Consider the following 25,846-nt stretch of genomic DNA (forward strand, 5'->3'; position numbering starts at 1 on the left):
AAGAGGCTGACCGGTTTGAAATCTCTTCGCGTATTATGCGTCCTCCGATATTAATGTTGCACAAAGCCGTGCACAGCTAGTACCACTGAGAGAATTTTCCGAATGCAGCAGCAGCGCTGCGAGATTTCGTTTCTCTCTACTTCGCTCTCTGTTTATGCGCACGGTCTTTTACGTCTGCCCGGGGAAAAGCGCGCCGGCGCGACACTGCTGCTCCTGTGGATTTCTTCAAGGATTTATCAGCGATGCTTTATGCACCGTTCCCTCTCTCTTTCTCCGGCCCACTTTTTGACGTTTATCCGCTGGTTTATGTATATGCGTACGGCTGTGTGTACTTACTGCGATCGTTTGTATTATGCAGCGTACGGAGGGAAAAGCTCGCGTGCGCAGTGGAAATCATGCGCGAATGAAAGTCGGCTGAAACAATGTATACATGCGAGCGATTATTCGCCCGTAGTTAAAGGTATCGCGAGCGACTTTGAGGCGACTCGCGCAGCGGCAGAAGTTTTGGATGCAGCCGCGCAGCTTTTAACTGGAAGCCTGTTATATTTATTGCGCTCGACCTGATTTAAGTTCGGCGCGCATAAGTTCCGCTCAAGAATGTTTTTGCGGCTCGCACAGCTGTGCACTGTAAAAAGTAAGGAGGCCATTGTTCTTATACCGCTCGCTCTCCCTCTCAGTCGACAAAACGCCAAACAATAGTCAACTTCGCGTCGAGAGAGTTTCGGAGAAGTTAATGGAGCTTCCTGAGAGGAGTATTTTTAAATTTGCCGCGTCCGCGGATCAACTTGGAAAAATTCAAAGTTTGAATACGCTCGCGCGCGCACGTGCAAATTAAATCCGTAGAAAATGCAATCGTACCCTCGAAAGATGAGGCACAAAGGTTCGCTGCATGCTCTCGGCGAAAAGGTACGACAATAAATTTCCATTTTCCCGATTTCAAAGCCCCGCAGCGCCGCCGCGGCTCGCGCAATATTCCTCGGCGGGCTCGGAAATAGCATTACGCGAGAGAGGGCGATTTGGCCTCCTCAAAAAAAGACGAGGGCGCTGTACAGCACGTGCCGCGCCTGTACATACGCGGGAGGATCGTCGCCCTTTTCGAGCGAATGAGTCACGAGTCTCGAAAGTCCTCTCGAATATTAATGGCCTCCCAAATAGACCGGTGAATCGGCTCGAGCTCGCGACTAATGCGAGAAATATAAGCCCCTTTAGCGAGTGCGCACGACTCGTCTGTTTGCTGCTTTTTTCACTCTCACTTTTCAGAGCTTGCGAGCTGCTTGTTTTCCGGTATGTCTACGGACTGTTGAAATTTTTAACCTGGCTTTGAAAAACACTTTTTCTCGCTGCGTCGAGAACGGGAAACAGGAACTCGAACTGGAAAAACCACCTGTGCAGCTTATACTAATTAGACCCAGAACTGGCAGTTATCCACGGAGGAGAACTACCGCTGAATATTCAAGCCGTTGTTCACAATTAACAATCCCACTGTACCGACATCTCTTTATGTACAAGTTGGTAATTACGCCGGAAAGGTAAATCGTTAAAAGTTCACCGTCGCTTTAAAAAACAAAATGAAAAAAGAAAGAAAAAGCTCTATTTAGCCGAGCATAAGAAGGAATTTCGCCAAGTTGCCTCGACTTTTTGCCCGCGCGCGTGCACCTTTGTGCGCGGCGAGAGCAGCGCATCGCGCTCCTTTAAAATCAGCTCCGAACCAAGATTCTTTTCCGCGCTATACTCGCGCTCGCTCGAGTTATGAATATTTCAAGCTGTGCTCAAGCGCGAGCTTAACTATATGGTTATTGCTGGTCGTTAAAGCTCTCTCGAAGAATTTCAAACATTCTTCCGGAGGGATGCGGGTCTTTTAGATTGGAATTTTAGTTTGTTTCTGACGGCGATGCTGCATGGACATTGAATTCCCTCAGGAATTTTTGGGCTAAAGTTGATCTCTATCTGCTGGCTTTTATTCTTCGTTAACTTTTCGGCTCGAGCCCACAAAGGCGGGCGAACCGGTTATAAATTCTGCAGTAGATTTTACTATCCAATCCATCGTGAAAAAATGCTCAAAGTTTCGTTCGGTCTAAATTTTAAGCGTAGAGTATACGGATGCGATTTCAATTCGTTAACGAAAAAAGCGAATAAATAATTAATGGAATGATTTTAAAAAATAAACAAAAACTATGTGCACAGTGTTAACAATTGCTTGAAAATTGAATGCACGATTTCATTCCAGAAAAATAATTCAATTTTTTATTAAAATCCTCGAAATGTTCAATTTTCAATTACATTGTTAAATATATTATTGATTTTCTGTGCAACGCTCCTGTAGCTTTAGTTTTTTCCATCAGACATGATGTGGCTTACATGCAAAATGGCTGAAGTCCTATTTTCCGAAAATAACTTATTTATTAGATTTTATACCTATTATTCTGAGTAACACCTATTTAGGGACTTTATATCTTGAAAGATTATATAAACGCGATTCAAACTTTTTTGTATAATCTGTTTAACTGCTTCTTACATCAAGTAAGCACATCGGTATTGCACCGTAACTCTCATGTTACATAGTTCAAGCATCAAAATCTCAAGTCCTCCCAAACGTGAAAACTTGAGTCAGATCGTTTTACCGGGAAATCACAGATGTATTCGTATCTCATGGTTGAATGACCAAGCTACATGTATATATTTTTAATTATTATCAAACACTCCATCCTGTCGCATTTGTAGTTTAAAATGAATAATGTCAACACAGCTTAATATGTAAAGCGAATAACAATCCCAACTCCCAAAGTCAACACGAAGAACTTCTCTCTTTCTCGGCTGCAGCTGCAAACAACTCATCAATCGGAACAATACTCCCGCGACCGCATTTTAAACTCGACGAAAACTCGCAGCCGAAAGCCGCAATTTTCAGTTCAAGAAACTCAAACGGCTGGCGCGCGAGGGAACCGCACAATCCGCAAATAGCGGCGCATTCGCGCGGCCCTCAAAACAAATCCCTACCACCCATTACACTCTGGAATCAATTTCCAGCGTTGAACAAATCGCTCAGCAATCTCTCCCCAGACGCGTTCTTCAAAGGGTTGAAATATTCTCTCGCCTAACTCGATATCCCGTCCGCGCTCGTATACACGTCGAACTTAGGCACAGGCTGTATCCTCGGATGGACGGAGATGCTGTACTTACAAGATACTTGGAAAATGCAAGCGTGGAAACTTGGGGAGGAAACTCTCTTCGATGCTAGAAAGCTGCTTGGACGAAGGAGCTATGTGTGTATAGATGGAGAGATCTTTTGGACGTTGAGGGCGAGTTCGGGATGCTGCTGTGGATTTTCGGAGGCCTGCCTTGTCGGGAGATGGACGGACCTACTGTTAATACTCTTTAGCCCTTAGTGTGTATAGTTTGCCGAAGAGGGATTTCACGCTCAGAGAATGTAGGTATGCACATGTAGCGCGCGCATTTTGATTAATTCAAAAAGTCAATTCATAAAATTTGTGTACTCTTCTGAAACTTCAAGTTCTAGCACATGATGTACGTAAAGCGTTAACGAGCCCAAAGTTCCGTGAATTTTACGGAATTCAGCTTCACCTTAGCCCGCGACCTTGCGGCTCCTGCATTTTTCATGGACGCACGAGAACTTCTTATGCTCTTTCTCGACTCCAAGAGCGATAATTTCCAAGTTCCGACTTTCCCGCGCGGTTATATTCGCGAGTGTTGTGTGTTTTATCGGAGGAATTTCGGAAATTCCTGCGTCGGGCGGATTCGAAGCGCCCGAGGATGGAATGGGATGCGTCGGAGTTTCGACGGGCCTGAAATAGCTTCTGGTTTTTGGGAGGCGCGGGAGAGACGCTGCTGCAGCTGCGGGTTGATGATAGTTTCGCGATAAACTGCGGTAAAAATGCCACAAAGAAATGAATTACGTTTCCTCGTACGCTTTAATGGGGTTAGTTGCGTATGCGAAGCATGATATTCACTTGCTTGAGCATAAGCGTATCAGATCGAAACTTTCATGCGTTCATCAATCTCCGCGAGCGAATGGGCTCGCGGTGAACGATAATTCGTGTCCCAAAATATAACCTCGCACAATCACGGAATGATAAAAATCGAAAACTCGAAAAGTCAACAACTTTAATCCCGCATATCCAATTCCACGTAGCCAACGAAGCATCCGCGTATGTACGAGCGATTAACGCGCGGTATATAACCAAAGAAACTGTTTTCATTGCCGCATAACTGAGAGAGAAAGAGAGAGAGAGAGAGAGAGAGAGAGAGAGAGAGAGACTCTTCAATTATGCACGAGCAATTTCTCTCTCGCATGAGGGACCGCTTATACTACGGCCTGTACACAGGAACGGCCCCGAGAAGATTCCGCGCGCCGATAAGGCGATTCGCCGCGCCGGCAGATATTAACTTTATAATAACGACGAGCAGTAGCCGTAATGCTGCGCCAGACGCGAGAGCAACGGGATGAAAGAGATGGCGTATATATATATATATATATATATATATATATATATATATACAGGGGGTGGTTTATTGGGCTGATGCTGCTTTGTGAGCGGTTTTTCGGGCGGTGGGGAGAGTTGGCGGACTGACGGCCTACGCTGATGTGTTTTTGTTTCTGATTTTCTGTACTTTCGTTCTAGATAGGATCTGTGTATTGAAATTCATTTGAATTATCAATTTTAAGTCAAGTTTTTAACACGTGCATTAAAGGGTCATTTTCATGGCAAGTTCTTGTTTCCATCCGCTACGTAACATTAGTCAGCTTTTGAACAATTTTTGAAATTTTTTCAAAAGTTGTATCTCCTTTTTTTAGTTTCATAGTTGCGATTGAAATTCAGACAAGAATTGTGCACGACTCAGAAAAAAGGTTCTTTGCCTACAGTTGTCAAAAGAAGCACAGTATGCAAGGAGGGGGTAAGGCAATGTCTGTCTCGGATGAGATTTGAACTTCATCGTACTTGACTACACTTCGAGTTCGAATCTCGCCCTCACTATGAATAATGGCCACCTCCCTCCCCAGTTGCACAATATACATTTTAACCAAAAATCACAACCCTTACGCCACAAATGCACTTCATAGAATTGAAACAAAAAGTTGAAACTTTAGTTAATACAAAACGTGGGTATTTTTGATTCAGAAAATTTTACGATTCATCCGAAAAACTAACACGAATCCTACTCTAAAAAAGACATGGTAATCATTTTATTCGCTCGCTGATTGGTTGTTCGTTTTACCGCGCAATGTCAGCGTATGCTTGAATTCTTAACCTCAAAAAGTTAAACATTTTAATTGTGAAAACACTGTTGTGAATATATCAAAGCAGTTTTGGACTAGCTCTTTCGTCCCCGCCTAAACTCTCCGTGTCTGTGGCAGCTGACAATAGGTGGCGCATAGGCACTTTTCCATTTTCCTCATAACAATATTGCTTGCCGAGTCTAGATATAGTGGTGTGCTAACAATGCTGAAACTGCCTTGTTTGGCCTGCTGCTTCGGCTGCTCATGCCAACTGCGCGCGAAGCGCGTCTAAAGTCGCTAGTACTATTTAATAATACAGCGATCTACTTATTATAAATGATTTTTCCATTTCTGAACATGTCAGCTATCCTCGTTCCCTAGAGCAAGACAAACACTACTACTACACAACCGAATGGAAGGATAAACTTAAAGAAAAAATAAATATTCTGCAATTGCGTGCCAAGTACTAGTGGAGGCTTCAGTTTAGACCTAAAAAAAAAAACAAAAATTTATATTCAGTATTATGATGCTTCATAAATTAAATAGTTATTCCCCACCTTTGTGCCCCTGTACTCACTACGCATAGCAATCACCCCATTGGCAAAGCCGGTCCAGTAAATGGCGCATTCGCGCTTAACATCCTCGTCACTATTTCTCTTTCTGCTTGTTTCCACGTGTTGACGAAACAAAAATTTATAAAGCATTGAATTTGGCACCACTGAGCCTTTGTCTCATCGTGCTTTATACGATACAACGTATAACGCAGCCCTTTATACGGCAGCTCGTTGCTCCGCAGACGGTTTACTCGCGCTACAGCATCTACCAAACTGAATTTTCTCATCGGCCTGGCCACATCAATCAATTATTCAAAATATCAGCGTTATTTTTCAACAACATTTCACATTAACCACGACAATTTCCAACAGCACTTTACATGATTCACACCCGCGGAGGAAAAAAGTGTACCCGGAACGCGGGACTAGAGTATAAGCTGCGCTGATGATTAGAAGCTAGTAATGTAAAAACAGTAAAGTGCATGCGCTGTATATAGCCGTAATGCGGAGACAAAGCTGATCTGCGCGGGAAATTGATTGACAAGTTTTCCGCTCGGCCATGGATAATTAATTGGATAGAGTGTATATTTGGCTGTATTTTATTACGTTAATGACATCGAAACTACGGAAACCAGCTATATATAGTTTTGCGCAGAGAAGGGGGCCTACAGAACTGAGATCTGTACCAAGATACCGATAGACTGTAATAACGTATAGCCCAGAAGTTACAAATATTGTAAGTTCATCGATTCCATATATAAAACTATCACTCCAAATATAGCATCAGAGAAATTGATCACGTTAGCACTGCTTATTCGAGTGAATCGTTTTTCGATGCTGCACAATGTGAAATTTCTCTTCCAAATTCAAACTATTCTGTTTATTAAAAGCATCTATACTCTCGCCTATTTTATACAACGATTAGTTCAGCGCCTGAAACGTCTGATATGTATAGCAAGTTAACGAAACATCCTCAAAGTATTCATCGCCAGCACTGGACTCCACACAAGCCATTGACCCACATACCGCATCTGAGCATCTCTCGTAAAGAGAATTTTCTTCATTACGAAACGGCCCCCTCTTGACCACGTCATCTCGCACATACGATCGCGGCCGCACGGCGTCGTATGAAAAGCCAAGGGCCCTCTCTGTCCTGCCGACGTGCAATATCATCAACGAACGAATGGTCGCAGAGTATATCGGGCCCGAGCTGCTGGCGCATAAACGCGTTGCGCACGTATACCTATATATATGCAGAGGGCGACGAAGGGTGGGGCCGTTAATCGAGCGAGGTGTTGTGTCCGACGCGAGACACGTTCGCCACCGCCTGAATATGCATGATCCCGAACAATAAAGCCGAGAGAGCGAGAGAGAGAGAGAGAGAGAGTCGCTTCGCGCAGATTGACGTTCGCTGCGTCGTGTATTGCTCCGCGTGAATCCTCTGGCGGAGCGCGCGGCGTTTGCCGATCGTTAGGCAATCGCTTGCGGTCACTGTATATACAGCTGCGATGCGGAGACAAAGCTGATCTGCGCGGGAAATTGATTGAAAAGTTTTCTGACGCTAAATTGCTCGGCTATGGATAATTTACTGTCGCTGGATGGAGTCTTGATACAACAACGAATGAGTCCCTCGATTTACTGGCATTGAATGTACGGAAACCAGGGCTGAATAGCCCAATAAAAACCTCATCGGAATAAAAATGAGAAGGCAAATGAAGCGAAGCCGATGAAATCGGCGGGTAAACTCAATCCCCGAAATCCCCTTACAAAGCCAGTGCACACTCGTCTCCGTCAAAAATCACTGATTACGTCGAATAGTTTACCTCCACAGTAGGCATAGCACAGCAATGCGCAGTGCGGCCACTAATAGCAGCCAACGAATGCGTCAATCCGCTCTCTCGCTCTCCCTATATACGCGCCGATCAATCCAATTACCACAATTGTGCGTCGCAGTGCATTGCAGCATCTCTCTCTCTCTCTCTCTCTCTCTCTCTCTCTCTCTCTCTCTCTCTCTCTCTCTCTCTCTCTCTCGATCCTTGCGCAGCCCTCCCCCTAACCTAATACGTATCAATCATGTGTCATTGAGCCGCGAAGTACTCCCACGGGCGCTTGCAGTACTCTTTGCGATACGGTATGTAAGAAGGCGCGATGACGAATCGTCCGCGGGAGGAAAGGTTAGAACGAGGGAGGTCGTGTCGGATTTCCGTGTGTAAATGAGAGCCGACTCTTCGGTGCATGGAAATTAGGCGTGCGACACACCCGCATGCAAGCCGCGGGCTCTCGGATGGAACGACATGGCGCTCAGCTGCGGTTCTTCTCGGGGTATTATAAATCGAGAAGGAGAAGCGTGCTGGCTGTCAGCCAGAAAAAAGGGGCGAAGGTGGTTTATTGGTTAATTGGTAAACAACGTTTCAGGGGGTTGGCTTGGATATGGAAATTTTTTCTGGTTTCTGGGTGACAAGCTCTTTACTTTCTTTGTAATTTATTTGTTTTCACTGCGATGCGAACGTTTTTCCTCTCGGATGATTCGCGGTATAAAGTCTAGAAAGTAATTCGAATGCAAGCTAACAAAGTTTTGAATCTTTATTATTATTAACGATTCTGTGAGTGGACTTCAAAATTGCCCATTTAAAATTCTGTACTCATTGTTTATATTACACAATCCTATATCATTATCACATCCAACAGACAGCACAGGTTTGTTTCATAAATCTAAAACATGAAATTAAGTTATTTTTATATTAGCTGATATAATTTTTTATATTTATATAAACAGCTATTACAAAAATTCTGTTGCCGCAGCCATAGAGTTTCAAGTGAAAGAGCAAACCAAGAGACTTATATCGAAACTGTTACTGTAGACTACACCATTTTTGCAAGTATCAGTATAAAGAATCAGATGTCCAATTTGAATGCAATGCATATAACTACAATGACATGTCAAATTGTTCGAATAGCATCTCTAATCAAATCTTATAATTATATGCAAATATCTCTGAAAATCCTTTCCAGAGCTCAAAATCCATTTTAATATACTTCAATGATTTCGTTCATTTTTATTTATAAATAGAAACCAAAAGTATAAATAAGAACGCGCGAAGGGGCCGCGATTCCTAGTGTATTAAGGGGACCTCACTACCTTAAATAAAAAATGGGATATTGATTTTTTGTGTAAAAGTACCTTAAATCCTCTCTTTAAAAAATTATGGCCTTTGTTGTGAAGCATTTAATACGTGATTCTGATTGGTTGCTGGTTGGTTGCCTAGGCAACGAGATCAGAACCGCGCTATAAATTCATAACCCTCTAAACAGTCATAACTCATAACCCTGGTAGAAATGTTTGAGGTGTTTAAAATTAAATGTGGAAACCTTGATAATATATGGAATATAATTAACAAAAAACCTTAGTTAAAATTAATCATTACCAAGAGTGTGTAGTATTAAAACATGTGTATTGAAAAGTGACACTTAACCCTATTTGAAGTAGTAATAAAGTGTGTGAATATTATTTTGTTTTCTTTTTAAATGTCAGTGGGAAATGCAATTAAAAGAATAATAAGTTTGAAGATATACAGTGTCTCTGTGCCCAAAGTCGCCCCGGTGAGGTTTGAGAGGTGAATTTAAAGAAAAGTTCAGTATCCGAGTCAGTAAGTTTAAGTCTATCATTATACAATGCTCTTTGAATTGTAAAAAGGCTACTAGACAACTAAAATATGACACTGCCACTTCCTATGTTTCCTAGAAATATGTGACCTAGATGAGTCTGATTTTTAAACTGTTTTCGTTCATATTTTCACATCCAGGCTCATGCGAATTTTTTAATTGAGCAGGTCAAATTTTACTTATAGCCAGTTACGCAGAAATTACTATCTCTAGCACATTGTATTTCTGGTTTCTAGCATATTTTTACATGGAGAAAGTGATAAATGTTTTGGCTTTTTTGTCAAGGTATTAGGTAATTAGAATTTTGACTTTTACTTTTGCATATAGGTTTCTTTTGTGATTGTGAACAGATATTTAAAGTTGAATTAACCTTAACTGAAAAACTTCTGATTTCGACTCAGACACTGATACGTATGCAAACTCATGCTATACTACTAAATAATTATCATGGGTGTTTTAGTCGAACACAAAAGTATTTTAGTTAACGTTGATTCAACTTTAAATATCTTTCCACAATCACAAAAGAAATCTACATGCAAAATATGAGCTTTCTAGACCTGTTAGTTTTCGAATGAGAAAAAATGCAAAAATGGAGTAACAGGTATCGGTCTCAAAATCTCTCACAACTGTTAAAAGTCAAAATTCTAATTAATGCCTTGACAAAAAAGCTAAAATACTTATCACTTTTTTCATGTAAAAATATACTGGAAATTAGAAATACAATGTGCTAGAGATGGTAGTTTCTGTGTAACTGTCTACAAAAAAAATTTGATATGCTAAATTAAAAAATTCGTATGGGCCTCGATGTGAAAATATGAACGAAAACAGTTAAATCATAATCATGTAGGTTACATGTTTTCTAGGTAGCATAGTAAGTATCTATGTAAAATTTCAGTTGTATAGCTTTTTTTATAATGCATTAAATGGCATTGTAACGATAGACAAACCCACTGACTCTTATACTGAACTTTTCTTCAAATTCACTATTCGAACCAATGATGACGACATTGAGCATTATTAATATATTTATTAAAAAATAGTTTTGAGGGATTTATTAACATGTTACATGCTTATAAAATATTAGCAAACGTTAGTGTGCCGCACAACACTTATAATAGATTTTCTACCAGTGTTATTAGACAGAGATAGAATCAAGAGTGCGCGAAGCGCACCTTCATTCCTAGTTGTTTAAATAATCAATTAAAAACGGCTGCCAATTCTTTGACACGTAGCTTCCTTCAACATTATTTATTTCTTTAATATCTGAATTGTTTTTACTTCATATACAAAACATTGTATAATGATAGACTTAAACTTACTGACTCGGATACTGAACTTTTCTTTAAATTCACCTCTCAAACCTCACCGGGGCGACTTTGGGCACAGAGACACTGTATATCTTCAAACTTATTATTCTTTTAATTGCACTTCCCACTGACATTTAAAAAGAAAACAAAATAATATTCACACACTTTATTACTACTTCAAATAGGGTTAAGTGTCACTTTTCAATACACATGTTTTAATACTACACACTCTTGGTAATGATTAATTTTAACTAAGGTTTTTTGCTAATTATATTCCATATATTATCAAGGTTTCCACATTTAATTTTAAACACCTCAAACATTTCTACCAGGGTTATGAGTTATGACTGTTTAGAGGGTTATGAATTTAAAGCGCGGTTCTGATTTCGTTGCCTAGACATCCAACCAGCAACCAATCAGAATCACGTATTAAATGCTTCACAACAAAGGCCATAATTTTTTTAAGAGAGGAGAGGACTACCAGGGTTATGAGTTATGACTGTTTAGAGGGTTATGAATTTAAAGCGCGGTTCTGATTTCGTTGCCTAGACAACCAACCAGCAACCAATCAGAATCACGTATTAAATGCTTCACAACAAAGGCCATCATTTTTTTAAGAGGGGATAATTTGTTTTACTATAATATGTGCAGCTAACTTTGGCTCTGCTTAGTTCACCTCTAGATTTTTTATTGTTTACAGTAAGCACATTTATATCGAGGTGCAGGAAAATTGCATCTCAATCATTTTTAACTGATGCCCTGCTTTTGGCTGTAGGAATATTACAGGGAGTTGATGATCGTTGATTGATGTTGTTTGAATTTCCGTCAGCGACTTTTGATAACTCTGTATAGATATAAGCAAATTTGTTTCAATCTAATATTATCGAATCTGAAATGTACATATACATATTTATACTGGAGAAAGCAATAATAATTTATCCATGAATAAGTATTAGTATGAGAAAAAACTGTAACTCAGAAATATGCGTATTACCTCGTACTCACTCTCAACCTCTAACTCATCCATAACCTACAAAAGAATAGTTAGACAGAATCGCGACTTACGTCAAACACAAAAGGAGACTTTGAAATGAAATAAAAGATAATAGTGCACTTACAAAGATTATGAAGCCGAATTTTCCAACAAAAATTACTGAACTGTCATATCAAAAATTCATAAACTCTCAATTTTCATTGTACTGCACAGTAATTTTTTTGCATAGATATTTTTTCCATACATCAGAACAAAACTTATTGCAAATACAGTAAACAGGCTATTTTCTATCCATTATATGTTTTAATTTTTGCAAAAACTAAAATTTTATATCTAGTTCGTTTCACAATATAATTAATGTGTTTTTTTATTTCATGATAAAATAAATAATTAAACCTAATAATATTTATGGCTTTTATCTCTTTAACTCTATTTATTATGTTACTAACTATATAAATATGTAAAAGTTCTAGAATACTATCACGGTGATTGCCGTAGGCTTAATACTGTTTTATTAACATTATAGTTTGGAGTCAGCCATTTGCCGACTTTACCAAAATAATCATTCATTTTGTCTCGTGCTTAAAACCACGAGTTATCAGTTTCTTGTAAAATTCTCAATTTTATAAAATAGCGAATTGATGATAAACTTCTTACATTTCAGTAAATAATCCTCAGCGCACATTTAGCCTCTCCAACTGCATACCAACGTGTATTGTATACATGAAAATACATACAGCAAACCGTATACCAGGAATCACTATCTCTCTGAAAACCAAAAAAAAAAATTTCGCTCCAACAAACGTCAAAGGGCAATAAACCACGTGGCCGTCGTCCAGGCACTAAAAACAGCCCCGCATCAGACAACGCTTGAAAACCTCCACCCCCTCCCACGGACACACACGCATATACGTACATGTACAAAGCCGCGCACGTAAAGTCCTCGTCACCGGCGTTGTGGTCGCTAATAAGAGCTGCAGCTAGTTACGCGTATCGCCGGCGTATAGAGCGGCATATACATATCTGAATTCGGGATCTCTAGCTCTCTGACTCTCGGCTCGCGCTGCGCTCTGACGCAGTCGGGATTGATGGCAGCCGAGGGAGCCCCGGGTAAAATGATATCCGGACCGGACGGGGGTAAGAGAGCGGCGTCGCGGTATAGTCGAATATGCTAAACCCTAATCGACTGCATAATTAATGCAATTGTCATCCGAGCGTAAAGTGCCGTATGTATGCACGTGTGTGGCTAGCTCCAGGTGGATAATCGCTTGCTAAGAGTGGGCGGTTTTTCGGACACGAGGATCACATACTGCATACATTCAGAATGGAAGAATTTTCAAAGAGTTATACGTTTCTGAAACCGACCGCAGGATATCAATCATCGCTTATCGCGGGATCATCCTGAATATAAACGCCGTTTATTTTTATGTGGTCCGATAAATTAATGAGCTCGGCAAACAGCGCTTATTATTTATAAGTGTAACGCCGACGACGCAAATTTTGCTTTGACGGGGCAAATCCGTTGCGCAAATACAGATACTCGTAAACAAATTGCGACGGTGGAAAATCTATGATTTCAAGCTCATTCGTAACGCACACAGCATATATCCAGCTTTGACTAAAAAAATTGTGAAAAGTATAATACTAGCAGAAATCGCTTCTTATCTGGACTGGTCAGTTGCGCCGGGCGTGTTTGCTGTCAGCGGCATTTATTATAGTTTCGACGTTTTGACCTATATGACCTGACCGGCCAACTGATACACTTGGGAGCATTGCATTTCGGATCGGCTTTCGGGACTGTTTTACCGATCAAAGCAGTTCTGCCCCGGCCATTAGCATGCCGTCCCTAGTTTCAAGGCTGCTACAATAAACTGGTTGTGCTCTATAGATCTAGTTGCCGTACTGATGGGAGAGTACGTTCTGGCTTTGTACCTATGAATGAATTAAAAAATTTTAATTAAATTTGAATTATTAAATTTAATTTTTGTTCGTGTTTGTATTGCTTTTAATTACGATTTTTTTCTATCTTGAGCGCTGAAAATCACTGATTGAATTATCAATGAAGCATAGGCATCGAAACTCGATTTTACCCGTTTCGTAATTCACTCGACGGTGTTTCGTTGAAATTATGAATTTCAAGCGATATTACATCGTTAATGAAATAAATAACGCTGCGTTATGAAGCTCGGTAATGAAGCATTTTATTCCCACCCCGAAACCATAAAGTGCGTTCTCGTTATATATATATATATATTTTTTTTTTTACATGGCATTTGGTACTCGAAAGTTCATCGCCTCATCTACGCAAGCCTTCCACGCTGCCCTATCTTGTGTCAACCCCACCCAAGGTGCACCTCTCCGATCGACACCCACCCGTCCTATTTCTACTAGATCCGTTTTTACGTTGTCCTCCCATCTACGTCTAGGTCTACCTAGAGGTCGCGTTACCATCGGCCTACCCTTCATGACACGCGCTGCCGTACGGTCGTCTCCCATTCTCGCTACGTGCCCTGCCCATCCCAATCTGCGCGATTTTATTATTCTGTTAATATTTGGTGACGCGTACAGATTGTGTAACTCATCATTGTGTAGTCTCCTCCATTCCCCGGTTTCCTCATCTTTCTTCGGCCCGTATATTTTTCGCAAGACTTTATTTTCAAATACCCTAAAACGGTTGTCCGCCTGCTTAGTGAGAGCCCACGTTTCGCACCCGTACAGAACCACCGGCAGTATTATTGTCCTGTATATTCTTATTTTAACGTTTTTAGACAACAGCCTCGACTTAAGTAAATTACTCACGGCGTAGAAGCAAGCATTACCCGAATGGAGTCTCTTATTTATTTCGACATTAATCTCGTTTCTATCATTTATGGTCGTACCCAGATACCTGAATTCGCTAACCTTTTCAAAAGTAAAATTCCTGTAAGATATGTGATGTACGAATGTGTACGAATGTGTGTATCTATAACGATAGTATAGAATGTGAGAAGGCAGGCAATAAAGTCAGTCGGTCCTGAACCGTAACAGAGTGTAGTCGTCTTTATTTACCTCTTCCTCGCATATACAATAACTGGCGACGAGGATAAAAGCATTGTTCTAGAAACTTCGTTGGCATGTGACGAAATAAAACCAAATTAAAGTGTTGGAATGTCGATTGAAATAAAAGGGACTGCATGGATCCAGAATTTAACAAAAGTCCAATTGCAAAAGTTGTGTGAATTAAATTATATTGATGGTGAAGAAGATAATATTAATGAGTTACGAAGAAAATTTCGAGAATTTGTGAAAGAAAAGATTGAGCGTGGTCAGCAAAAATTAATACTGATAGCAGATATAGTGGATAAAAAAACGTTCGAAATAGTTGATCCAGATAGTATAAATGAACAATTAAACAAAAGTATAATGGAACGTAGTGCAAATTTGGATTTTGATATTTCCAAAAATGATTGGGAAATGTTTAGTGATCGACTAGAGCAGTATTTCATTGCAAATAAAATAACAAGTGCTGAAGAAAAAAGAGCAATTTTGTTGAGTAAAGTGAATGCAGAGACGTACGAAGAGATTGCAAAAATATGTAAGCCCGTTAAGCCTAAGGACAAAACCTATGAAGAAATTATAACAAAGGTCAAAGATTATTTGAAACCGCCAGCATCATACCTTGTATATAGATATGAATTCAGACTCAGGAAGCAATTAGACGGCGAGGGTATAAAAGAATACGTCACAGCGCTGAAGGTTATGACAGACAAATGTAAATTTACGAATGAAGACGAGCAAGTACTCGATCAAATGATTTGTGGCTTAAAAAGTAAAGCAATAACGGCGGAATTATTAAAATTGGAGAAACCCGATCTGGAAACAGCATTAAAAAAAGCTATGGCATCAGAGGCAGCTAGTAAAGGCGCAGAAAAATTGCAAGAAACAAGTGCGGAAATTCAAGATGTACACATGCTAAGTCGTGGAAAGTTTTGGCGAAAGCAACATGAGGGAGATCGTAAACAAGGACAACGTACAGGGACTAGAAGGGGAAGAACATTCGGCCGGGCTCGAGGAACGGCGCGAGCGCAGACACAACAAATACCGGGAGGCTCTGCTTGCTACCGTTGCGGGGATTCAAGACACTTCATGAATGATTGTATGTATAGTGAAAATGTAGTATGCCATACGTGCGGCGATAAAGGGCACACTACTAGAGTTTGTACGCATAGAGCCGAAAAAAAAGATGCAGAACGAAAGCCGCGAGTAGGTTACGTAAGTCAATGCGGTAGTAGTAGTAGCTCCGATGGCGAAATGTCGCGAGAGTTGAGCCACATGTATATCGATAATAAAAGAAGTCTGTACAGTCTGTATGTACCCGGAAAAACTAGAGTTGAGCCTCAATATGTAACGGTCGAAATAAATAAATCTAAAATTAAAATGGAAATAGATTCGGGCGCGGAACCAGCTATAATTCCAAAAGAAATTATAAATAAATGTTTTCCGAAAGAAACAATGTATGAGCCAGATATAGAATTTAGGAACCATGATAATACCGTCAATAAGCCTGCAGGAATGTTCAAAGGTGTAACTGTGAGTCTGAACAATAAGATAATAAAAGCTGATTTATATGTAACTGAATCGTCCGGGCCGCCGATTATAGGCAGAGCGTGGCTCAAAGCACTAGGATTATGGCCTCTATTTAAAGACCTAGATCTGCATATAGTTAAAAATAAAATTGATGGTAATGACAGGCTAAATAAAATCTTAGAAAAACATGCTAAATTTTTTGAAAATTCTAAAGGATCGTTCAATAGGGCCAAGATCAGGTTAGAATTAAAGGATGATGCTAAACCGATATATGAGTTAGCGCGATCTGTACCTTTTGCTTTAAAGGATAAAATAGAAAAAGAATTAGATAGATTGGTAGAAGAAAAAATATTGGAACCAGTAGAAATGAGCGAATGGGCTACCCCGATCGTGCCGATACTAAAACCGAATGGAGATGTTCGACTTTGCGGAGCTTTCAATGTAACTATTAACCCTTTATTAAAAACAATTCGCTATGCACCACCGAATTTCGATCACGCTATGGCTCGATTAATAACAAAAAATATTAATAATAAAAATAAGAAGCGGTATTCGAAAATTGACCTAAAAGAAGCTTTTTTACAAGTTCCCGTTGAGGAAAATTCGCAAAACTTATTAACTATCAATACTCACAAGGGCTTGTTTAAATGCCTATATATGATGTACGGTATATCATCGGGACCTGGTTATTTTCAAAAGCAAATTGAGGAAGTTTTGAAAAATATAAACGGAGTCGCGGTGGTAGCAGACGACGTAGTGGTAACGGGAAGTGATGATGAGGAACATTTGCGAAATTTAGATATAGTATTAACGCGTTTAGAAGAATGCGGTTTGAAAGGACGAGTAAACAAATGCGAATTTTTCAAAGATGAAGTTAATTATCTAGGATATAAGTTACGGGATGACACTATTACAATAAATGAAGAAAAGTATAGAGCAATAGTTGATATGAAAGAACCGGAAAATCACAAAGAATTACAGTTATTATTAGGTAAAATCAATTATTATGGCAGGTTATTTAAAGATCGTGCTAAAATTCTAGCACCATTATATAATTGCAGTAATTCGAGAATTTTTGAGTGGGATCAAAATTGCAAAGAAGCGTTTGAAAGAGCGAAAATAGAATTAAAAAGCGTGCTTGTAAACTACAATCCATCTTTACCATTAAAATTAACATGTGATGCGTCCCCAAAAGGGCTGGGTGCGTATATCAGCCAGCCTTATGAAGACGGCGATAGACCGGTAGCGTTTGCATCAACGAGGTTGACAGCCGCGCAAGAAAATTACTCGCAAATTGATAAAGAAGCAGCTGCGATAATATTTGGAGTAACTAAGTTTTATGATTATTTATTCGGACGTAAATTTCTTTTAAAAACGGATAATAAACCGTTATCTAGGATCTTTTCTCCTGAAAAGGGTATACCAAAAATGGCTACGAGTAGATTGCAAAATTGGAGTTACTTTCTATCGGCATTTGATTATGAAATAGAGTACATTAGTACAAGAGATAATATTGTGGCTGATACTTTATCGAGATTACCGATAAATTATGTAGAAAGTAATGATGTTTTAGAAACTGAAGGCTTATTTACGTATTTACACTATGTATATTCAACAAACATAACATGTTTAAATTTCAAAGCAGTAGCACGCGAAACTGCTAAAAACGAGACTCTATCCATCGTGAAGCGGATGGTAATAGAAGGATGGCCTGACTGTAGTCTTAAAAGTTGGCCCAATGAGTTGCAACCATATGCACTGCGTAAAGACGAAATTCACGTCGAAAAAGAATGTTTAATGTGGGGACAGAGAGTTATCGTTCCACCTAAATTAAGAGAAAAGGTAATCGAAAAATTGCACGAAAGTCACTTTGGGATAGTTAAAATGAAGAGTTTGGCAAGGTCGGTGGTTTGGTGGCCTAATATAGACAAAAATTTAGAAGATAAATCTAAATATTGCAAATGGTGTGTTGAATCTAAAGACAATCCAATTAGAATGGAATTAACTCCATGGCCATGGCCAAGCCAACCTTGGCAAAGACTTCATGCAGACTTTGCGGGGCCATATTTGGGGCAAACTTACCTTTTAGTAATCGATGCCTATTCTAAGTGGCCTGAAATTTTCATTATGAAAAATATATCAGCAGAAGCAACGATAGAAAAATTCCGAGAAATGTTTACAACGCATGGGCTACCGAACCATATTGTAACTGATTCAGGAACGCAGTTTACGAGCGACGAATACAAAAAGTTTCTCAAGCAATTAGGAATAAAACAAGATTTTTCAGCGCCGAAACATCCAGCGACAAATGGAGCTGCGGAAAATCTTGTAAAAACATTTAAGCGTAAACTCAAAGCGATTGTACAAAGCTCGAAAGTAGATGTGAAAACTGCTATACAAATGTTTTTATTCTCATACAGAACAACAAAACATGCAACAACGAATGAAACTCCGGCCAACTTGTTGTTTAAAAGAGAACTGAAAACTCCTTTGTTATTATTACGGCCAGAAACGAGATATCACGTTGAATCAAAGCAATATATGCAAAAAAAGCACTTCAAAGGTAGTAGAAAAGAAAACTTTGAAGAAGGCGACGTAATAATGACAAAGGATTTTCGAAAACATCACCCGGAAATGTCGGAAGCCAAAATTGTTAGAAAATCACCTCCAAGAAACTGTATAATAAAATTTAAGGAAGGAGGAGAGAAAGAGCATAAAAGACATTTCGATCAAATACAACATTGGCAGGAAAGCGAAAATGATCAAAGTAAAATAGATGTTAGTACTAATGTGCGAGATAATGTAAGCAGCGAAAATTCAGCGATAGTTTTAAGAAAATCAACTAGATTAAAGCGAAATGTAACACCATACGATGCTACGCATTATTTGTAAAGGTATAATGTCTATCAACTTTGATAACTGAATAAAACGGGGAAGGGTGTAAGATATGTGATGTACGAATGTGTACGAATGTGTGTATCTATAACGATAGTATAGAATGTGAGAAGGCAGGCAATAAAGTCAGTCGGTCCTGAACCGTAACAGAGTGTAGTCGTCTTTATTTACCTCTTCCTCGCATATACAATAATTCCCAACTCTGAGATCTTCCTCCCCTCTGCAGATGCCTAGCTTATCCACAATTATGTACTTTGTTTTTGATTCACTCATTTCTAACCCTGTATACCGCTTTTATGAGGATTTCCGCGTTTCTTGCTACCGTTTCCCTACAATCCCCCAGTATATCCAAATCATCTGCGTAGCCTAGTATCTGCGTTGTTCCATTAAGCGTTGCGCCCAGCTGGCTAACCTGTATTGTTGAACAGCACCGTAGAGAGCCCATCCCCTTGTTTTAAACCATCGCGTATCATGAAGGGTTCTAATACATTACCGCCTACTCGGACCTTTCCCGTGCTTCCGTTCAGACATATTTGAATTAATCTCACGAATTTTTTCGGTACACCGAGAAGTACTAGAATTTGATACATTTTGCTTCGCTTAATAGAGTCGTACGCTTTTTTAAAATCTATAAATAGTTGGTGTATGGTTTCGCAAAATTCCCACTTTTTCTCTAACAACTGTCTTATGGTAAACATTTGATCGCTCGTCGATCTGTTGCGCCGAAATCCGCACTGATAATCTCCTACTATATCTTCCGCGAATGGAGTGAGTCTAGCTTGTATTACGTTTGACAGAACTTTGTAGCACGTTGCTAAAAGTGAAACCCCTATAGTTATTGCAGTCTGTCTTATCCCCCTTTTTAAAAATCGGTATAATGATTCCTTCCAATTTTCGGGTATTGTTTCATTTTTCCAGATGGCACATACTAGATTTATAGATTTTGAAAGTGAGCTCGACGCCCCCATATTTGAGTAACTCAACTGGTATAGAGTCATTTCCCGCGGCTTTGTTGTTTTTTAGTTTTTTAATCGCGGCCTCTACTTCTTGGTACCTCGGTTCCTCCACGTGGGGTTCAGCAGTGTGAATTTCGTCCCCTAATTCTTCGCTATTTTCGTGCACGTTTAATAATTTATCGAAATAATTTTTCAAAAGCGACAGTAATTCGTTGTCATTTGTTACGAGGTCCCCGTTTTCGTCCTTCATCAATTGCGCTCTACTCCTAAAACCCTTTCTGATGGCCTTAATCCCTCTGTACATTTCGCGGGGGTTATTTTCCTTACTGTTAGTTTCTATTCTCCTAATAAGATTCTTTTGATACTCCCGCTTCTTATTTCTGTAGATCGCGCTCGTCTGTTTCCTTACGTTAGAATACTCTTCTACGGTCCTATCGCTTCTATTTTGTAAGCTATCTAATTTAGCCTTTTTGCGCCTTTCAAACCAGAGTTCGCACTCTTCGTCAAACCATGGTTTGCTCTTTGGCTTTTTCTTTTTACCCAGTACTTTGTTTGCGGCCTCTTTTACCGTTTTTTCGATGTCCCCCCATAAGCTATTCGGTTCGTCATTCCCCTCCGGCGATGTGTTTGCTTCTTCAAGTACCTGAAACCTGTTATTAATTTCTATCTGGTACCTAATTCGCTCTGTTCTATCTCGTAGTTTCTCAATATCGAAGCTTTCTACCTTGTTTGCTCGCTTACTATTTTGATTCGCTACTAGTCTAGCTCTTAATTTGGCTACTACTAGGAAGTGGTCCGAGTCGCTATCTGCCCCTCTGTAAGCCCTTACGTCAAGAACATTAGTATGACGTCTTTTTTCAATGAGGAAATGATCAATTTGGTTCTGTGTGGCCCCGTCCGGCGATGTCCACGTTGCCTTGTGTATGTTCTTGTGCTTAAAACACGTAGTTTTGATTATAAGATCTTTTGCCGCCGCGAAATTTATGACCCTAATACCGTTATCATTGCTGGCTTCGTGCAGGCTTTCCTTACCTATAGTAGGCCTAAACATTTCCTCCCTACCTATTTTAGCATTGAAATCGCCTAATACTATTCTTGTGTCGTAAGGCGCGAACTGGTCGATTACCTGCTCTAAAATTTCGTAATAGAGATCCTTAGCTTCTTCTTCTTTGTCCTCCGTTGGACAGTGTACATTAATAAATACATATCTATATCATTCACCTTCGATAATGATGTACGAGAGCCCATCATTGACGGATTTGAAACTTTTAACCGAATATATGATGCTTTTGCTTACGAGAAATCCGGTGCATAGAGATCCCCCACTCCCGGCCCCATACAGGTACGTGAAGTTACCCGATGCTAGTACTCCGCCATCTGGCCACTGCGATTCCTGTATTGCTACCAAATCTAGATTGTACCTATCAGCTTCCTTTACGAGTTCTTTAAACGCACCTGCTCTGTATAGACTGCGAACATTCCAAATTCCGACCCTTAAGTCCCTTTTGGTTCAGATTTGATTTTTTTGAGCCATGATGTTATGTTAAACCCGCGCGCTTCGGATCCTGTTCCGATCGCAGGTGAGTCCACCGTTCTAGAGGTGATAACCCCCATACCTCTCTAGAACTAAGTATGAGAGCTTTCCGACTTTGACGAGGACAGTGTCAATTCGTCGTCAGACACTCTACGGTTTCATTCTCGCATCCTAACGCCCCCCTGCAAGGCAGCGCGCCTTCGCTGGCATCGTTACCGCGTAAGACCAGGTGACGAATCATTCTACACATCCCCTTTCGAGGCAGTTGTCATCGCTCCCGCATCCTCCTCGGCAGCAGGATTTTTGCCCATTTTTATAATGTGTGATGAAAGAGATAGATTGAGAGATAAGAGATAATGTGAAGTGTTTTTGCTGTTGTGGTGCTTGCGTAGTGTTTCTAGATGAATGCGTTCGACAGTGTGGGCTCATCACGCCCACGCCTGTTCCTATCGGCTGTCCGCGGCTGCTTATTCAATTTATTCGCAGCTAACCTCTTTCTCAGGGGCTGTTCCTCTATCCGCAACCTAAGGACGCGCTCTGTAGTGGTGATAGGCACCAACCCGTCCGATCTGGACGACAACGCCCAAGACCCGCTTAGGGTAGCGGCATTGTAACAGTCTCGTTATATTTATACATCTAAAAAATCGAAATCCCCAGCTTTGTCGCTTCAAAAACTTCATCATTTTTCGAACCAGCTCGTTAAAAATTTTCGGCTTTCGTGCTCGCACCCCAGCAGCAGCGGAACGAAAAGAAAAGTCTCCTAATAATCACAGCCTGGCTGGACGAAAGGTGCGACAAGCTCGTAAAACCTCTCCTCCTCCTTTCGCACCTGGTCTTGCGGCAGCGCGACAAAAGCCTTCGTACATTCATCAAGTCCTCCGATCTCTCTCAAGCCTCCGCACCGGTCACTACGCGCGCGTTATAGGACAAAACAAGCTCCCCCGCGCCGCATCATCTCACTGCATGTCTCACCCCACCCGAAAATCTCGCGGCAAAAATATAGTAGCCCGCGAAGGGAGAGAGAAAGAGAGAGAGAGGGTAGGAGGAGCTAGAAAGCTGCCGGCGGTGGAGAGTAGAGGGGGTCGCGCGCCGTATGGCAAGCGATGCGACGACTCCGGCGCTCTCGAGTGCACTCGTGTCCGGACTCTGGTGCGGTGAACTTCTCTCTCTCTCTTTCGCTCGCTGCGCTATACTTACTGTATCGCGCTTTGTGTACACATATCATATTATTTGAACTGGCCGCTCGCACGCGCGCTGGGAAGGATCGGCTCCAGACGAGCATACGATGCGAAATTAACGGCGATTGTGCGATTTTCTTTTGTGAGCCTGTGGTGAGCCTTTGTTCGCCGGTATAATACAGTGGGTGGATGCACTTGTGAGAGGAAGCGATCGAGGTGATAATAAATACAGCCCGAGAGATTGTGATGCAGATCTCGTAATCGTGCGTCTTTGTATACGTGTACGAAGAGTGCGAAACTGTAGTGTGGACCTTGTTGACTAGACAGAGTGCAGTGCGATTTTCCTGGGAGCAATAAACGTGAGTTTTTGAATTTTTCTATTTCTAAATGTGACGCGTGCGGTGGGAAGGATTTGAAAATTGAATCTTCCGCGGTATCCACATGCGCCCGAGCGCAGAGCCTCGCGCGCTTTGCGGATGTAGCCCGGTTTTTGTAGATTTCGAGTGCAGGCGAATAAGCCAAGTGTGGAAATGAAAGAAATAAAAATTCAAAATTTTTACCGCTGAAAAGAAAAATTCGCCAAAGTCGATCGCTGAGTCGAACTGGTTATTTCAAAGAGAGAACGAAGAAAAAATGTTACAGTACATTTGCTCACGTTTCCGCACGGAACGTTTTACGCGTTGAAAGAGTGAATTTCTCTCAGCAATCCCCAGCCTGCAATCATTTAAATACAAGGCTTCCACACAGTGTCCGCTAACTCGCCGGCGTAATTCAGAGTTACAGTAATTACACGAGTGAATACTGCACCCGCCTCTCATAATAGGCTATCATCAACTGTCTTTTTAATAAAACACGACGAGCATGAACAAGCGCGCGGAGTATATCGTGCGTGTCATTATATCAGCGACATCTGTTGAAAGTGCAGGTTATGCAATCGGTAAGGATCGACCTTTACGCTTCCGACACCTCGTCGCGTACGCTCTGCATATACGATCTCGTAAAACACGTACACCCATATCCGTCGTAACCACGAAATTGTCGCGCGAGTATAAAGTGTATTCGAAGGAAAGTTCGAGGCGTGTTTTTCCCTCGGATTTCACGATCGCGTGCGCTGTGCAGCTGTGACAGAAAACGAAGAAAATCTCGATCAAACTTTTTTATTTCCTCCTTATCAATCGAACGCTGTATGTACATCTATGTAAATGTATGATACACTCCATCGTATCACGAGCGATCAGCGCCGTCGGCAGGCACGAAGCCGATCGATTAGGCGCATTACGCCTCGGTCACGAACCGATTTTTATGTATAACAGGATACTGCCCGCGGAGCAGAAACAGCGCACGCAAATAAGGCCTCCCGGACCACCCGATCGCGATCTCTTTATGCGCGGAGGGTTCGTATCTTGGAAAATCGACGGCTGCACACGAGTTTTCGTGCGTGTATCGATCAAACGAGCGAGTTTTTTATACACGTAAAAAGTATGATTCGGAAACTTTTTATTCTCACGCATATACTTTGCTGTGTCTGTCACTGAGCTTACGAAGTGAAAATTATATCATAGTGGTTACGATGAATAAGTAAATAAGTGAATAGCCGCAAAATGGTGAATAATATAGAGGACGGGTGTGCTCGCGCGGCAAGAACTGAAAAATATGTCGCTCGGAAAGCGGGAGGGGAATTGCTTTCCGGTATAAGGGCCGGCAATTTGCGAACGAATGTGATGATTATTGCCGACGTAGTTTCTCTCATTTTTTGCGGGCATACACACGAGTACGTACACGGCTGCTTCGCTTTATTTTTATGCCCTTTTCGCGCAGCACGTGCGCGACAGACGCTAAAAACCGTGTTTAAGACTTCTTGGTATTTAGCCGCAGCGTATGGATACACGTATATACTTCGCGTTGTGCTCGTTTTAATAATGTGTGGAATAATGTTGAAGGGCTACTTTTTTGAAACTCGATCGAGCCTCTGAATTATTTTTGAGGCAAATGAAATTGATGAGTCAATGATGTATTTTGTATGTGTAGTACTAATTGCAGATTATCGAATATTGGTAATATTAAAACGGAGTATACCTTCACGTAGCTAATTTAGAATTTGTACAAGAGTGTAATTTTGAAATAAAATCGACTCAACGACATTGATTGTACTTGAAATCGTTCTTTTAATACATTGAACGAACGAGCGCTCTCGGAGTATCGGATATCGCAGTAGTTACTATTGCAAGCTGTGCAAATTTGCAAAATTAAATGCGTGTATTGCATCGATCGCGGAATCATGATTAAATTTTCTACGCTGTACACGTACAACACAACTGCATATTGAAAAGTTACGAGCAAACAATTGACCATAGGTTTTTTTCGTCTGTTGCAGAGAAGAGAACCGACTCGTCCTCCCTCCCACATCGTCAACAGCAAAAAGTGAGTATAACACCTAAGACTTTCTCTTTCACGTGTGGGACACGAAAATCCCAAGCGAAATCGCTCTCGCACCGAACAAAGATCGCAGAAGGTGGAGAAGTGCCGCACTCGAGAAGCTGCAAGCTTCTTTGATCACTGACCCGTCCCTCTCTTTATGATTATCAGTTTCTTCGAGGCACTTTGGCCTTTGAGCTCGTCGTCTTGACTTTTTGATAGCAATTAGATAAAGTTCGGGACGCGACGGAGGTGTTGAGATTCAAAGCCGAGCCTCGACCGACGTCCGGTCGGTAATGGCCGGGATTCTTTTGATATTTTAATTGCCTCATCTCCGACTCGTGATCTTGAAAAATCCAGGAGATCGGGCACGCACTGTATACATACAAACTATTATCGGGCTGATAACCGAATCTTTATTCTACATCACACACGCTACGACTGACTCACACCTTATTTACAATACAACTTTATCAGTATACACACTCGCCCCGTCCAAACATCCCGCCATAAAGATTTCCTCTCTCGGAGCGACTGCGCCGCACAAA

The 25,846-nt window shown here is 40.9% G+C and overlaps 2 protein-coding genes across 14 annotated transcripts in view; both read left to right on the forward strand.

The window, feature by feature from the left end:
• Positions 1 to 25,846, forward strand: part of LOC100114925 (connectin) — a 237,217-nt gene that overhangs the window by 105,344 nt on the left and 106,027 nt on the right. For 9 of the 13 annotated variants that reach the window (XM_032601995.1, XM_016986583.3, XM_032601996.1 and 6 more), the window contains one exon: positions 25,258 to 25,304. The gene's annotated coding sequence lies outside the window, so the exon portion shown is untranslated. Of the gene's footprint in view, positions 1 to 22,829; positions 23,243 to 25,257; positions 25,305 to 25,846 lie in introns of those variants that run through there. The other 4 variants (XM_031928346.1, XM_032601994.1, XM_031928345.1 and 1 more) reach the window with 1 other exon arrangement.
• Positions 14,902 to 19,212, forward strand: LOC116417119 (uncharacterized protein K02A2.6-like). Its single transcript, XM_031928366.1, has one exon. It carries the CDS (start codon positions 14,902 to 14,904, stop codon positions 19,210 to 19,212), a length of 4,311 nt encoding a protein of 1,436 aa, XP_031784226.1.

Source organism: Nasonia vitripennis (genome assembly GCF_009193385.2).
Source record: "Nasonia vitripennis strain AsymCx chromosome 4 unlocalized genomic scaffold, Nvit_psr_1.1 chr4_random0006, whole genome shotgun sequence".
In the NCBI taxonomy this organism is placed as follows: domain Eukaryota; kingdom Metazoa; phylum Arthropoda; class Insecta; order Hymenoptera; family Pteromalidae; genus Nasonia; species Nasonia vitripennis.

Bases quoted from the DNA above. Each gene is read 5' to 3' on its own strand.
- LOC116417119 (XM_031928366.1), top strand. From the start codon at position 14,902: ATGTCGATTGAAATAAAAGGGACTGCATGGATCCAGAATTTAACAAAA.